This window comes from Hypanus sabinus, chromosome 20, assembly GCF_030144855.1.
Source record: "Hypanus sabinus isolate sHypSab1 chromosome 20, sHypSab1.hap1, whole genome shotgun sequence".
Classification (NCBI taxonomy): Eukaryota; Metazoa; Chordata; class Chondrichthyes; order Myliobatiformes; family Dasyatidae; genus Hypanus; species Hypanus sabinus.
In genome coordinates, this window is record NC_082725.1 from 13,424,522 (window position 1) to 13,440,684 (window position 16,163).

General features: G+C 39.0%; 1 protein-coding gene across 1 annotated transcript in view; it reads left to right on the forward strand.

Annotated features, from left to right (window-relative positions):
- The window catches only part of dnah5 (dynein, axonemal, heavy chain 5), a 231,373-nt gene that overhangs the window by 94,777 nt on the left and 120,433 nt on the right, over positions 1-16,163 (forward strand). Inside the window, exons 27-36 of the mRNA XM_059945127.1 lie at positions 371-609; positions 2,631-2,871; positions 4,478-4,677; positions 4,901-5,054; positions 7,202-7,365; positions 7,761-7,917; positions 8,352-8,564; positions 9,078-9,302; positions 13,011-13,183; positions 14,357-14,535. Of these exons, the coding sequence (XP_059801110.1) occupies positions 371-609; positions 2,631-2,871; positions 4,478-4,677; positions 4,901-5,054; positions 7,202-7,365; positions 7,761-7,917; positions 8,352-8,564; positions 9,078-9,302; positions 13,011-13,183; positions 14,357-14,535 (1,945 nt within the window). The remainder of the gene's footprint in view (positions 1-370; positions 610-2,630; positions 2,872-4,477; positions 4,678-4,900; positions 5,055-7,201; positions 7,366-7,760; positions 7,918-8,351; positions 8,565-9,077; positions 9,303-13,010; positions 13,184-14,356; positions 14,536-16,163) is intronic.

Below are 16,163 nucleotides of genomic sequence, written 5' to 3' on the forward strand. Positions count from 1 at the left end.
TAAGGGTTTATTGAAAACATACATTGTTTATTAAAACATAAGTTGTTTATTAAAATACCACTTACCTAAGTGATAAATCTCAGAGGTGAATGCACTTGAATAAAATGGGAAAGTTAGTAAGTTGGAATCAGTCTCACATAATAGACAAATTGTCTGGTTTAGAGCTGTCAATCCATGTTAAAGTTCAGCCTAAAATTTTCACAGCCCATTACTACTTTGGGTATTGTTGACTCATAGTGAATTTCGGGTGCATTCTTTATTATTTTATGGCTTCACTGCACAGTCTATAATTTATATTTAGTACTTGTGAGATTTATGTGCAGATATACATATACATATACTTAAGCATATGAATTAATTTTACTGTCAGAATCAGTTCGACAACCTATATCGGAAGTACATCACGTACACAGGTGGTGAAGAGCTGTTTGGTCTGCCTGTCACTGAATATCCTCAATTGTTGGAAATAATGAAGCAACTGACTTTACTCCAGAAACTCTACAGTTTGTACAATAATGTGATCAATACCGTCAATGGTTACTATGAAATCTTGTGGTCAGAGGTCAACATAGAGAAAATCAACAGTGAACTTTTGGAATTTCAGATAAGGTAATGATTAAATCTTGAGGAGTTATTCTTTGTTGACATTAATGATTGAAAAATGTTATTTTTATTTTAAAATATGGATATGAAAACTCCATATTTAAAAACTCCATAAACTAGAATAATTCTATGGTTTTTAATATTCTGTATCCTTTATCTTCCAGAACTAATTATGCCCTGTCATATGGGTTGTTTATTTTCACCTCCACAGTGTTGTCTAGCTGTACTTCAAACTCAGGCCATTTGCTGCTGAAGCCGCCCTCCTTGCTTCAATCATTCCAGATAATTAAACCCCTTATTGATTCAATTCTGATGGCCTTACATTTTTAAAAAATCTTCATATGTCTTCTGTCAATGGTGTTTCTTATTCATCCCAGCCTTGTTGATTAAAGTGGTTTCCATCTCTCTTGGGTTCATAGCCTTTATTCTTGTTTTGAAGTAACAATATCCTTCCTTACTTAACTCTTCAATTTTTATCACCTTTTCCAGCTCCTCCTCCATCCAAGTTCCTTGGTACTTTTTATTGTCCACCCTCCCAACCCTTTTCCCCTACAGTCCTACACAACTGAATTCCTTTAAAAAATCTCCACTTTTTCTATCTTTACTACTCTACCTTTTATTCTTGAAGACTATCATGAAAGGAAGTTTTGCGGGAAGAAGATGCCACTTTTATTAATCTTTCTTGGCTTGCCTGTCTCGACATGTAGACTATAAAATGCCTTGAGAGGTCATAAAGATATGAAGTGGCTATTGAATTATTGGAGGATCTACTAATCTATATGATGGAATTTATTTTGAAAATAAATCTGGAATTCATGGCAAATTACTGGCAATTATATCACTACTTATCGGTTGCTTGTGTAGTGTAGAAGATGGATTCTCAGGAATGAGAGCACAGAAAGACCTTTTGTGGTAATTGTAGCATGATATACAAGGAGATATGTAGCTCTGTCAGTGTAAATCCAGTGAAGCATTGATCCAGCACTCTGTGTGACAAGATTGTCAGGTAAGCTTGTTACCATTGAGGAATCTCCTTGCTGGCGAGAGCCATGCAACCAATCAGAATCAGGTTTCTTATCATTGACATAAGTTATGAAGTTTGTTTGGTAGCAGTAGTATAGTGCAATTACTCTAAGTTATAATAAGAAATGATTGAGTAAATAAATACTGCAAAAGATCTACATGAACATACATTATACCAATTATTACTCTGGATAGGAAGCTTTTTTAACCTATTTCACTATGCAGTACTGTGCAAAAGTCTTAAGACATATGTAACACAAAAATAATGAAATGAGAAGTTTTTAAATAACAGAAAACTTGCTATAAAGAGCAGTAAACATAAAAAAATAAATCAAATTAATATTTGGTGTGACCACCCTTTGCTTTTAAGACTGCATGAATCCTCTTAGGTACACTGTTGTGCAGTTTTATAAGAAAATCCGCTGGTAGGTTGTTGCAAGCATCTTGGAAAACTTGTCACAGTTTTTCTGCAGACTTTGGCTGTCTCATTTGCTTCTGTCTCTCCAGGTAATTCTGGGCAGCCTCGATGATGTTGAGATCAGGGCTCTGTGGAGGCCGTACCATCTGAAACCATGTTGACAATCTCGGGTGCCTAAGACTTTTGCACAGTACTGTACATATTCTGAGGAAACTTTAGGGGGGTTTTCTCAGATTTTGATTGTGGCATGCTATTTTGCATTTCTCAGTTTGGGGTGAGTTGAAACAGATGAATGCACAAAAATCTGAGACAGGCTTCTAAGAAAGTTGAAACGTGCAATTCCACCCCCACCCCACTCTCGTTAATTGCCTGATAAATGCACATCAGTGACTCAGAAAGACTGCCCAAAGAGAAAAGCGCTTTATCCACCAAAGCTTTTGTCCACTGTTTGAATCATCAGTAAAAATATGAGGTACAGTACACATAGCATCACAGAAGTTGGCTGTAAAAAATAAGTAATAATTATAAACCTATCTCTGTATGTCGCATAACCTTTTTAAAACCTGCATTGCAATTATTTCTTCAGATGTCGGAAGCTTCCTCGTGCTTTGAAGAAATGGCAAGCGTTCCTGGACTTGAAGCAAACGATTGATGATTTTAGTGATTGCTGCCCACTGTTAGAGCACATGTCTAACAAAGCCATGATGCTACGGCATTGGAAGCGAATTGCAGAAACCACAGGGCATAACTTTGATATAGAAACTGAAACATTCAAGTTGAGAAACATTATGGAAGCATCAATACTGAAGTATAAAGAAGAAATTGAGGTATTTGCTTATGTTAAACCATGGAATGTTTTTGCACGATGCATAACCTTAAAATAACTAATCACAATAATGTATTGCTTTCTTCAGATATAAACGTCATTGATACTGAGCTAATTTATAGGTTATAAACACAAAAAAATTTGCTGATGCTGGGAATCTAAAGCAACACGCACAAAATGCTGGAGGAACTCAACAGGTCGGACAGCATCTAATGAAATGAATAAATAGTTGTTGTTTTGGGCCGAGACCCTTCATCAGGACTGGAAAGGAATAGGGAAAAATGCCGGAATAAAAATGTGGGGGGGGGGGGGGGAGAGGGAAGGAGGACAGCTAGAAGGTGATGGGTGAAGCCAGATGGTTGGGAAAGGTAAAGGGCTGGAGAGGAAGGAATCTGATAGGAGAAGAGAGTGGACCATGGGATAAAGGGAAGGAGGGGATGTAACTTATAGGTGTTTAAGATCTTGAATTGGAATTAGCTTTTAATATGCAAACAATATTGGGAAGTTGTGTATTTGTTCAGTGGAAGTCTGTTTTCTCAATTTACATAATTATTTACTTCATTATCTTTTTTCATTGAGCCTTCGGGTTTTACAAAGGGAAAATGAATGTGTGCAATAATTATGGTTCTAGTCTAAAGTTAATTAAAATTGGACTTTGCGATGTCAGTTCTTTAGCTTACATTAAGCAAAGAATAAACTATTGTGCCAAAATTCTGAGAGCAGTGTCTTAAGACATCAGAGAGATTGCAGATGCTGGAAATCATCAACAAAATGCACAAAATTCTGCAGGAACTCAGCAAGCCAGGCAACATCCATGGAGGGACGCAATAGTCAGCATTTTGGGCCAAGACCTTTCATCAGGATCTCTGCTTAATGATGGGTCTCGGCTGGCAATGTTGACCCTCCAGAGATGCTGCCTGACCGATTAAATTCCTCCAGAATTTGTGGGTGTTGCTTTATAAGCAATGTGTTCTTCAGCTTGAATTGTGCTATGTCTTCCAAAAGCCGAATGTTCTCTTGCACTCTTGGGCTATCATTATGTGGCACAAGTGTCACTCATATATATTTAAGAAATAACAGTGTAGGAAACACTGAGCAGCTCAGGCAATGTCTGTAGAAAGACAAGCTGTTGCTATTTAAGGTTCAAGACCATTTACTACAACCATCAAAAGAAAAAAAAAACAAGACAATTTTAACTTGCAGAGAGGTGGGGGAAATTAATAAACCAAAAGGAATCTCTTGAGTCGAGTTGGAGATTTCCTGGTAAGATGCTAAAGATGCCATCTTGTTAATGAGGGAAGAGAGAAAGAGAAGGAAGGGGTATGCTTCGTGACCTGCTGATTGTTTCCAGCATTTCTGCTTTTAGTTCAGAGTTCTGACATCTGTCGTCCTTTGATTTTCAACACCATGATTAGAATTGTATCTGATATTTAAACCGTATCTGAACACTAAAACATTCATCATGTCATTATATGTATTTGAATGAGAAGTTCTGGTTTCATAACCAATCTTCTGTATAGAGTCTGTACTTATACCTTACACACAAACACGCACCTTATTGTGAATATTACTATGCGACAGCCTTTTGATTCCTTTGTTTATTGCAGGATATTTGCATCAGTGCAGTGAAAGAGAAAGATATTGAGCAGAAATTAAAACAGATTATAGCAGAATGGGATGGTAAAATGTTCACTTTTGCCAGTTTCAAAGCACGTGGTGAGCTTCTGCTGAGAGGGGACAGTACATCGGAAATTATTGCCAGTATGGAGGACAGTTTGATGGTCCTGGGTTCACTGATGAATAACAGGTTAGTTATGCACTCATATCATAATTTTATTGGGGTTAATCACAGAGATATATTCTTAACAAGTGATGTCACTTTCTTTCAAACGATGTATAATGAAGGCAAATCTTCCTGTTCAAATACAGTTTTATTTTTAAAAAATCTGCAAAGGGCCATGTATGAATAGAATTGTACAAATGTAATTCATTATGGGTAAACATTATATTTTACTCTTGTTTCATGGCAGGTACAATACCCCCTTCAAGGCACAGATTCAGAAATGGGTTCATAATCTATCTAATTCAACTGATATTATTGAGAACTGGATGACTGTACAGAATCTATGGATTTATTTGGAGGCAGTTTTTGTAGGTGGAGATATTGCTAAACAACTCCCAAAGGTATGAAAGTAGCTGGTCTTAAATCCTAAAATATTTTTGGTTGAAGGCAATTGTTCAGATTTCTCCTTTCAATATGCAACACTTCCTCTGTAAGCCACCAAGTTAATGAAAGTATTTCATCTGATTTCCAAGGACTATTGGTCCTGGAATGTGGGTAAAAGATCAGAAACACAAGAAAATCTGCAGTTGCTGGAAACCCAAAGTAACACACACAAAATGCTGCAAAGTCCTGGTGAAGTGTCTCGGCCTGAATCGCTGACTGTTCACTCTTTTCCATAGTTGCTGCCTGGCATGCTTGAGTTCTTCCAGCATTTTGTGTGTATTTCTACAGGTAAAATATATCTGTTTTAATATAGATAATATCAAAATGTGTATCTTATTTCAGTATTCCAGTACTTGTATACAAGGAGTATCTGATGTTCTTGTCAAGGAAAATAGTTTGTCTATTGGCCTCTACTTTGTTTATCTGCCACTTTAGTTCACCTTCCCATTCCCATTTTGTTCTTCCCCTCTGGGCTATCATCAAACTTTTGCAAGCTTCAGCAGTAAGATGCCATCTCCAACTGGGCATGTTATGGCCACCAGGACTCAGTATTGAACTGTATATTTTCAGCTAGTTCACTCTTTCTGTTTGTCTCAGAATTGACCCTTTTAGCTCAGCTGTTTATTTGTGTAGTTTGGACTGTGATTATGTCCCATAGTAGCAACAGATCATACAGACAAAAAACTTAATCTGATCTTAACTGTGTCATTGGCTTATCTGGCCTCACCCTATATAGATATGCCCTCCATTCTTCCTATCCCACTCTCTTGTCTGTTACCTAAAAATAATCTATTTTTTGAAGTTTGAAGTAATTTTTTTTAAATCAAAGTACATGTATGTCACCATATACAAATCAGGGATTTATTTTCTTGCAGGTGATAATGGTAAATAGAATCAATGAAAGATCACACCCAACAGGGCAGACCACAACCAAGGTGCAAAATAAAAAACAAGCTGTGAAAGTACGAAAAGAAAGAGAAAAAAAATAGAAACAATAACACTAAATAAAAGTGAACCCATAGGTTGTCAGAACATTTCAGTGATGGGGCAAATGAAGTTATCCCCTTTGGTTCAACAGCCTGATGGTTGAGGAAGTGTATCATAACTGAAATGTTAACTGTCTTGCTCTTGACAGATGCTGTATGACCTGATGAATGTTAACACTAGTTTCCATTTTTATTTATGCTTTTCAATGTCTGCATTTTTTTTCTCCTCAAGCTGTTCTTTGAGGAGAATTTATAATTGATCACTTGCGATCTTTAGTTATTCTTTGTGGCAGAGTAGGTCTCTTACTCTGTCACGTTAATGTGCTACTTGATTGTCCTGGGTTCACTGATAAGTAACAAATTAATTATGCACTCCTATCATAATGTAATTTCAAATGAGTTGGTTGTTAATTATAAACATTTTTTATCAGTTGACATCAGTTTCTTTCAATGTACAGTATAATAAAGATATATCTTTCTGTTCAAATATAATTTTATTTTTATAAAGATATCTGCAAAGGGCAGAAATTGATCTGTCAGATTAATGTCTACCATACTGATGGGAAATGATAACTGTTGTTCTGTTTATTTGAGTTTAGACTGGACATGAAGCATTTTAATTACCATTGGAGTGCATCACAGGGGATGCAGGTACTTTTGTAAACATTCAGATGACTGTCTAAAGGTAGCTTAGGATGCTCTCAAAATGTAGATTAGCTCCCTTTGAAGAACCTTTAGAACTATATTGCTCATGTCCTGCTTACCTACCACGCCGTGCATGTGACGGTGATAAACCGAATGATCAATTTAATCATCATTTTGGTGAGTAATAAGAGGCAGAAATAAAGTGTGTATAAGGCTTTAAAATCAGATGAGAAATAAGCAGCACCGAACTATTGTGTCAAGCATAGAAAGATCAAAAATGTCAAATTGCAATAATAAATCTGAAGGGAGGACATTGGACAATTGGAAGGTAAGTTTCAATGATTTTATATATCATGAACGAGAGAAGATGATGGAGGAATTCCAGTGACATGGATAACAAGGCGGCAGACTTACTAACTTGCTATTTTGTCATTGATTTTTTTTTTCCCATTGTCATTCTTCTTTGACTCAAGGAAGCCAAACGTTTTTCAAACATTGATAAATCTTGGGTGAAGATCATGACTCGGGCTCATGAAACCCCAAATGTAGTGTATTGCTGTGTAGGTGATGAAACCATGGAGCAACTTTTACCACATTTACTGGAACAGCTGGAAATCTGTCAGAAGTCCTTGACAGGGTAAGTCTTTAACATACTGAGCTGCCATCGTCTGAGCTGTTATAGGCAGAACTGTTTCTGTGATAATGATTCAGGCTAGATTTTTAACTTCAAAGCCTGACTTAGTTCTTTAAAATGTCTGAAACACTTAAATTATGGTGTTTAGTTGTAATTTTGCAAGTTTAGTTTGGTTAGTGTGTCCATAGCTTTTGCTCTATGACACCAGTAACATTATTTCACTTAAATTTCTGTTCTTAAAATCAAAACGCTTGCAAAGCATTTCTGTTGGTTTTCTGTGGCTGAGCTAAAATGTATTCAGTTTTGATCCCCACATTTGGGCAGAGCAGCTGAAATGTTTTAGTTCTGGTTTGGTATCACTTTGCTTATTGGCTATTGCTTTATCTTCCACTTAACAGGTATCTTGAAAAGAAAAGGCTGCTTTTTCCTCGGTTCTTTTTTGTATCTGATCCAGCACTCCTTGAAATCCTTGGTCAGGCTTCAGATTCCCATACCATTCAAGCACACCTGCTGAACGTCTTTGATAACATCAAAACGGTCAGCTTCCTTGACCGGGTAAGGTGAAGAATCAAGGAGCTGAAGTTATATGTTCATGATTCAATGTAAAAAGAAATATTAAGCTTAATTTCCTTTTTTTTTGGTCATATTTGAGACAATATACATGGGAAGGTCAAGGAACTTTATACCAAGTGGTCAATTGAGTCTGTTGAGGTCCTGTTTATTCGTCCAAATGAACTGAAAATTTAGCAAGCTCCAATTTGCATATGCATTCAGGTCTTAGGAAATAGGATCTTACACCTCACTGAGAATAGAATTGAGCCTTAGGACAGTAGCTAAGCTCCAGTGAGCTACACAATTTGAAATCCATTATTTCTGAACTATTACCTTACTGAGCTAATAAGAGTTGTTGAGCTGAATTTAAATTAAGGCTTGGCATAGGGTTATCTAGCAAGTTGGACGTGACAGAGTCAGTTTGTCTTTATTAACAGGTCTATGATTGTATTTTGGCTGTCTCTTCACGTGAGGGGGAAACGATTGAACTGGACAAACCTGTTATGGCAGAGGGAAATGTAGAAATCTGGCTAAATGCTTTACTGTTGGAATCTCAGAAATCTCTCCATCTGGTCATCCGTTCTGCATCTATGAGCATTCAGGACACTGCCTTCCAACTGATTGAGTTCCTTAATTATTATCCAGCACAGGTATAGTGTACTTTTAATTAAAATGTTGCACGGTATTCTTTGTTTATTGCATTTGGAATATAGGCTTGGTACCTGCAACATTTCAAGACATTTGTTAGTTTTTCCTTTCCTGCAGAATTTGTATTGGAAAAGTAATTTAAGCAAGAACCCATTGATATTTTGTTAGGATTTATTCCAATGTGTTTATTTTTATGTTGTGTTTTTACAATTTCCTTTTGGAAGTATGATTAGAAATTGGGCACTATTTCTAAACAGGTTGATCAGCAAATTTGCACTAAATGCAGGTTGAATTTTGAGTCTCATAATAGTTAATTCTGTTGTATGTGAAAATAGGGTTTTACTCAAGGTAAAATAACAATTTTCTATTGTTCCAAGAACAAAGTGGCTCATATTTAAATGTATGCTTAAAAGTAAGCTGGCTGGCATATTTCTGACTTTAGAATTTTATATTGTATAAAAATGCTATTGATGTCTGATTACAGCAATCTACAGCTTTTTTTTTTATTTTGAAAGGTTGGGTTGCTTGGAATTCAAATGATTTGGACACGAGATTCTGAAGAAGCATTAACCAATGCCAAGTATGACCGAAAGATCATGCAACAGACCAACCAATCATTCTTGGAATTGCTGAATACCTTAATCGACATGACAACGAAGGACTTGAGCGTTGTAGAGCGTGTGAAATATGAGACGCTTATCACCGTCCATGTGCACCAGCGAGATATCTTTGATGACTTGGTAGGAAATATGTTAAACAATGTGTCTCTCTATTAACACATAATAATTACATTTTGTTTGGTTAAAGGTTTTGAAAAATGTGGGATTATCAAAATCCTATGTGATGAGTCTTTAAACACTGATGGAGAACAAAAGAATTCAGCAGCAGTGGTTGTCCAGTTTAATCTATTATTTATTCTTTATTTCAGAAAGTGCACACATTTGGAAATTGAATTATTTTGAGTATCAAAACAACATACTGTTTAAAACACTTCATTTCCCTCTATGTATGCTGCCTGACTTGCTGAGTTTCCCCAGCACTTGCATATGATGCTGAAGATTTCCTGCATCTGCCAAATCTCTTGTTCAGTACAATTTGAAGTAATTTTTGTAATATTTTACAATATACTTTTATAATCCTGCATATTTCTAACTCATGAAGACAATATTTTCTTGGGTTCTGTAAAGTTATTTTTGTTGGAATATTAATCTACATTAAAATAATATTAAATTAATTGTAGATGGTCTTGACCTCCTTAGCTTGATGGTGAAGATTGTACAAACAGAAATTGGTTATTAAGCTGTTTGAGTCTGCTTTGTTTATTGATAAGATACTGGCTGATGTAGATAGCTCCCGATCTACCTCTTATCAACATTATAAGCACCACTATTAAACAACAATCAATTTAACTCACCCTTGAAGTTTTTGATTGCAATAGTATATACAGCTTATTCCTGTCCAAATATCCAGTTTTAAATTATCCTTTCTATGGAAACATTGCTTGCAGATGTTCCTTGTTTAATTGAATGCCTAAAAAAAAGGTTAAAGTTTTCAAGATTTGAAAGCTTATACCATTCTCCGCCAAATCTTTTTTTGGAGTTTACGTCAAAAATCTTCAAAACTGTTATTCGGTTATTTTTAATACTTTGAATGTTATTGAATGGCGGAGCAGGATCGACGAGCCAGGTGGCCTACTCCTGCTCCTAGTTCTTATATTCTTAAGTCCCTAAAAGCCCAAATTTGGTACTCCGTGAACTTTATTTGGTCTCTTCTTTGTGCATGTTGAGCCCCCACTGGAAATCTCAGCCCTGATGTGACACTCAGCTGAAGGATTCCCTTGTCTGATTGAAAAAGTTGAAGATTATTTTTATCAGATGCACGCAGGTATTCAGCTAGACAAAACAATGTTCCTTAGGGTCCAATGTGCAGAACACAGTGTATATATTACATATAGCACATACGAAGGCTGATTGATAAGTTCGTGGCCTAAGGTAGAAGGAGTCAGTTTTAGAAATCCCAGCACATTTTATTTTTCAACACAGTCCCCTCCTACATTTACACACTTAGTCCAGCGGTGGTGGAAGCATACGGATCTTGGACCTCCAGAAAGGTGTCCACAGTGTGGTTGATATGTTTGTGGCCTAAGGTAGAACGAGATGAGTTATCACGAGGAAATCTGCAGATGCTGGAAATTCAAGCAACAGGCACAAAATGCTGGTGGAACACAGCATCTATAGGGAGGAACACTGTCGACGTTTCGGGCCGAGACCCTTCATCAGGACTAACCAAAAGGAAAGATAGTAAGAGATTTGAAAGTAGGAGGGGGAGGGGGAAATGCAAAATGAAAGGAGAAGACCGGAAGGGGTGGGGTGAAGCTAAGAGCTGGAAAGGTGATTGGCAAAAGTGATACAGAGCTGGAGAAGGGAAAGGATCATGGGACGGGAGATCTAGGGAGAAAGAAAGGGGGAAGGGAGCACCAGAGGGAAATGGAGAACAGACAGAGTGATGGGCAGAGAGAGAGAAAAAAAAGAGGAGGGGGGGGTAAAAAACTAAATATATCAGGGATGGGGGGAGGAGGGGCATTAACGGAAGTTATTGAAGTCAATGTTCCTGCCATCAGGTTGGAGGCTACCCAGCCGGTATATAAGGTGTTGTTCCACCAACCTGAGTGTTGCTTCATCTTGACAGTAGAGGAGGCCATGGATAGACATATCAGAATGGGAATGGGATGTGGAATTAAAATGTGTGGCCACTGGGAGATCCTGCTTTCTCTGGCAGACAGAGAGTAGGTGTTCAGCGAAATGGTCTCCCAGTCTGTGTCGGGTCTCACCAATACATAGAAGGCCACACCGGGAGCACCAGACGCAGTACACCACACCAGCCGACTCACAGGTGAAGTGTCGCCTCATCTGGAAGGACTGTCTGGGGCCCTGAATGGTGGTGAGGGAGGAAGTGTAAGGGCAGGTGTAGCACTTGTTCCACTTACAAGGATAAGTGCCAGGAGGGAGATTGGTGGGAAGGGATGGTGGGGGGGGGGGGATGAATGAACAATGGAGCAATGGAGTCACGTAGGGAGCGATCCCTGTGGAAAGCAGAAAGGGGGGAGGGAAATATGTGCTTGGTAGTGGGATCCCGTTGGAGGTGGCGGAAGTTATGGAGAATTATACGTTGGACCTGGAGGCTGGTGGGGTGGTAGGTGAGGACAAGGGGAACCCTATCCCGAGTGGGGTGGCAGGTGGATGGGGTGAGGGCAGATGTGCGGGAAATGGGAGAGATGCGTTTGAGAGCAGAGTTGATAGTGGAAGAAGGGGAGCCCCTTTGTTTAAAAAAGGAAGACATCTCCTTCGTCCTGGAATGAAAAGCCTCATCCTGAGAGCAGATGCGGCGGAGACGGAGGAATTGGGAGAAGGGGATGGCATTTTTGCAAGAGACAGGGTGGAAAGAGGAATAGTCCAGGTAGCTGTGAGAGTCTGTAGGCTGTGTAGTTATCAGTAAATCAGGAGATGAGTTATACAGCTCTGGTTACATGCACATGCAGTTCAACTGTTTGAGTGATTATGCAGAAAGTTTGAAGTTAATAACTTATCCCCTTCTAACTTAAGCCACAAACCTATCAACCACCCCTGCTGTGGGCACTTTCTGGAGGTCCAAGGTCTGTGTGTTCCATGACTGCTAGGCTAAGTGTGTAAATGTAGGAGGGGACTATGTTGAAAAATAAATGTGCTAGGTTTTCCAAAACTGACTCCTAATGTAGGCCACGAACTTATCAATCACCCCTCATAAAATAATATTAACTGATAAAGAAGGTATTCTGTAGATGTATGAGTTGACATAATACAGTTATCTTATTAACATTTATTGTGACCAATACAGAAGAAAGCAGATGCTTGCAACAGGAATATGTCTTGCAGTTGCAATTTTTAAGGATAATCATATGTCTGGGAGTTTGTTGGATAGTTGCATGTTGACTGTTGAACTTAAGTTGCAGGGCTGTGACAATATTGAAAGAACTCAGTTGCAGAGTTGGGGTAAAAATACAATTTGAAGGTAATTACCTTAAAAAAAATAGCTGGAACTGAGGGGCTCAGGGACATGGTGATTCACCTCATGAGCCTTAGAGGAGGAAAGGAGGAACTAATCAGGGCAGTCCTGGGGAAGGATTTCAAGTTCTTTGATGAGAGTGCTAGTTGACTACAGCAGATGTGACATACTTATAAACTGCTTCTCTTTCTTCATGTACATTTCTGGGGAAATCAGTGTAATTCATAGCTAATGCACACAGATACTTCTTTCCTGAAAAATCTATTTCCAAACACACCGAGGCAACCAAGAATGGCCCCATCATAATTGTAACACTATTTTAATGACCCTTATTATTTTCTTCATTTAAGAGTTAAAGACAGTAGTTAAGAACAACTTGCGGTTTCTGAAATATCTTTCTTTTGCAGTGTCGCCTGCACATCAGAAGCTGTACCGATTTTGAATGGCTGAAACAATGCAGATTTTATTTTAATGAGGACTCCGACAAAATGCTGATCAATATTACAGACGTTGGATTTGTATATCAGAATGAGTTCCTGGGCTGCACAGACAGATTGGTTATAACACCACTTACTGACAGGTGGGAACTGGAAAGCTTCACACTGCTATGTTTATTAAACTTATTTAATTCTTGACAGGTGGGTGTTGTTGATAATGCTTGCCTCCCTAATTCCCGTGGATAATGTGCTGGTAAGCTGCTGACAGTTTGTTGGGCAAGAAGGTCCTAGATTTGGATTTAGTGACACTGAAGCAACTGAGAAATTATTTTGGAATCATCAGGGAGTTGGACTTGGTTGTCCGTGTGTTTGCTGTTCCCTTGTATCCTAATGGCAAATGATTCATGTCATGGAGGTCAGAAATAAAAGCAAAAAAACTTGGAGGTTAGATATCATTAGTGGAAAGAGAAACCGAGCTCTGCATTTAAGTCTGATACCCTTTGACAGAATAAGAACCCTTCTTTAGGTTTCACGTTTTGGAGGTAGTGTCAGATGAACTTTGGTGAATCGTTGGAGTACTCCTTGTAGCTGATTAACAGTTTGTCATCAATTGGCTCTACATATTGTAGAGTTTCTTTAGTGATGTTTGATTTGTACTTATCCTGCTGGGTATTTCCAGGACTTTGTGTAATTTCAAAGATTCAAAGTACATTTACAATCGAAATATGTATGCAGTATATGCAGTATACAACCCTGAGATTTGCCTTCCCCGCGGACAGCCACAAAACAAAGAAAACCACGGAACCTGTCTAAAGAATCGGCATCAACTCACCCCCACGAGTATTCAGATGGCACTTAATCGTTTCAAGATCATGTTTCATAGCACACAGCAGCTTACTTTTAAGAACAATCATCTTTCACGTGGACATATGAAGTACTAATTAGGAAAAGTGATTGATTTCTGTTACTGTGCAAATGTTGCTAGATTTGCTGACTATTTCTGCTTTCATTTCAGATTTCCAACATGATCACTTTTTTTTGCTTTACATGTAACTAATTTTGTATTGAGTAGGATCCCATAAGATGAGGAGCACTGTTTGAATAGAGCATTTTTAGTGGTGTCATGCTGAATTTTTGTCAGTAATACAATGTCTCAGTAACTCATTGGTTTCTAAATTGAGGTCATTCGCTCAGCTCATTACGAGAGACTGGATTTCACAAATCCCGTGACTATTGTGTTCTTGTTAAATTTCTGATGAGCTATTAAACAAGTTAATTCCTTTTATCATGCACTTGTGCTATTTTGTTTCATTTAGATGTTACATAACTCTAGCTCAGGCACTTGGAATGAACATGGGAGGAGCACCTGCTGGACCAGCAGGGACAGGGAAGACCGAAACTACCAAAGACATGGGAAGGTGCCTTGGGAAATACGTGGTGGTCTTCAACTGCTCGGATCAAATGGATTTTAGGGGACTTGGCAGAATCTTTAAAGGTGACAGAATAAATATAAATATGTACTTATTTGTATTATAGTTATGCAATATTTTTTATTTTTGTATGTTATTTTTTGATTAGACGACTTCTAAATGTTTCTCTTTTCCACCCGCTCCATCTTCACGTATGCCCAAGAGCAGATAGGTGCTCTTCTCTAATTCGCCACTAGATGGCAGCCAAGCTACAAAATTTAGGCATCGAGCTTCTCGCAAAGCAACAGAATGCAAGATCTAAAAACCCCAAAACGCTGGCAGAACTCAGCAGGCCAGACAGCATCTGCAGGAGGAAGTAGTGACGACGTTTCGGGCCGAAACCCTTCATCAGGAGTGAAGTAACGTGGGATGGTCAAGGGGGGATAATAAGTGGGGGGGAGGGATGAATTAGAGAGCTGGGAAGTGATAGGCTGGAGGGAAATGGGCTGGGGGAAGGTGGGAAATAAAAGAGAAAGAAAGGTAGGGCTGGGGGGAGATTATAGTGAGGGGGGAAAAAGACAGAGAAAGAGAACCAGACTAAAATTATAGATAAGAATGAGGTGGGGGGGGGGGGTGCAGGGGTTATCAACGGAGGTCTGTGAGTTGAATGTTAATGCCGGCAGGTAGGAGCCTATCTAGGCGGGAGATAAGGTATTGCTCCACCACCTGCGTGTGGCCTCATCTTGACGGTAGAGGAGGCCATGGACAGACATGTCGGAGTGGGAGTGGTCTGTGGAATTGAAGTGTGTGGCCACAGGGAGATCCCGCCACTGCTGGAGGACTGAGCCCCGGTGTTTGGCGAAACGGTCTCCCAGTCTGTGGCCGGTCTCCCCAATGTGTAAATGGCCACATCGGGGGAACCGGATGCAGTATATCACCCCAGTGGACTCGCAGGTGAAGTGGTGCCTCACCTGAAAGGACTGTCTGGGGCCTAGGATGGTGGGTATGGTAACCCCATCCCTATCTATAATTTTATCTGGTTCTCTTTCTGTCTTTTTCCCCCCTCACTATAATCTCCCCCCACCCCCCCCCCCAGCCCTACCTTTCTTTCTCTTTTATTTCCTATAATTCTTCACCTTCCCCAGCCCATTTCCCTCCAGCCTATCACTTTCCAGCTCTCTACTTCATTCCTTCCCCCACTTCTTATCCCCCCTTGACCATCCCGTGTTTCTTCACTCCTGATGAAGGGTTTTGGTCCGAAACATTGTGGCTACCTCCTCCCATAGATGCTGTCTGGCCTGCTGAGTTCTGTCAGCATTTTGTGTTTTCATTTATTTCCAGCATCTGCAAATTCACTCGTGTTGCCTTAGAATGCAAGATCTCTAATTCAGGCTCCAGTCTGATGCAACATCTCCACTAGCTATTGGGAATCCCTGTCCATGAGTATTCTATGTGGAGAAGGAGCATTCAGGATGGTATTGAGAAGCTTGACTCCATTCATCAGAAGCTCAGTGAATGCTCATCAGCTTACAGATGTGTCAGTCATCTCCAGTCACATCTTTGGGAAGAGCTTGGAATGACCTACATAACCATCCTTCATCCAAAAAGACTGAATAAGACGTAGAAAATCTTGTTACTTAATGTAGTCATTTGAAAAGTGGAATGTTGTTGGTGCTGGATATCTGAAATAAAATCCGCAACACAGACTGGAAAT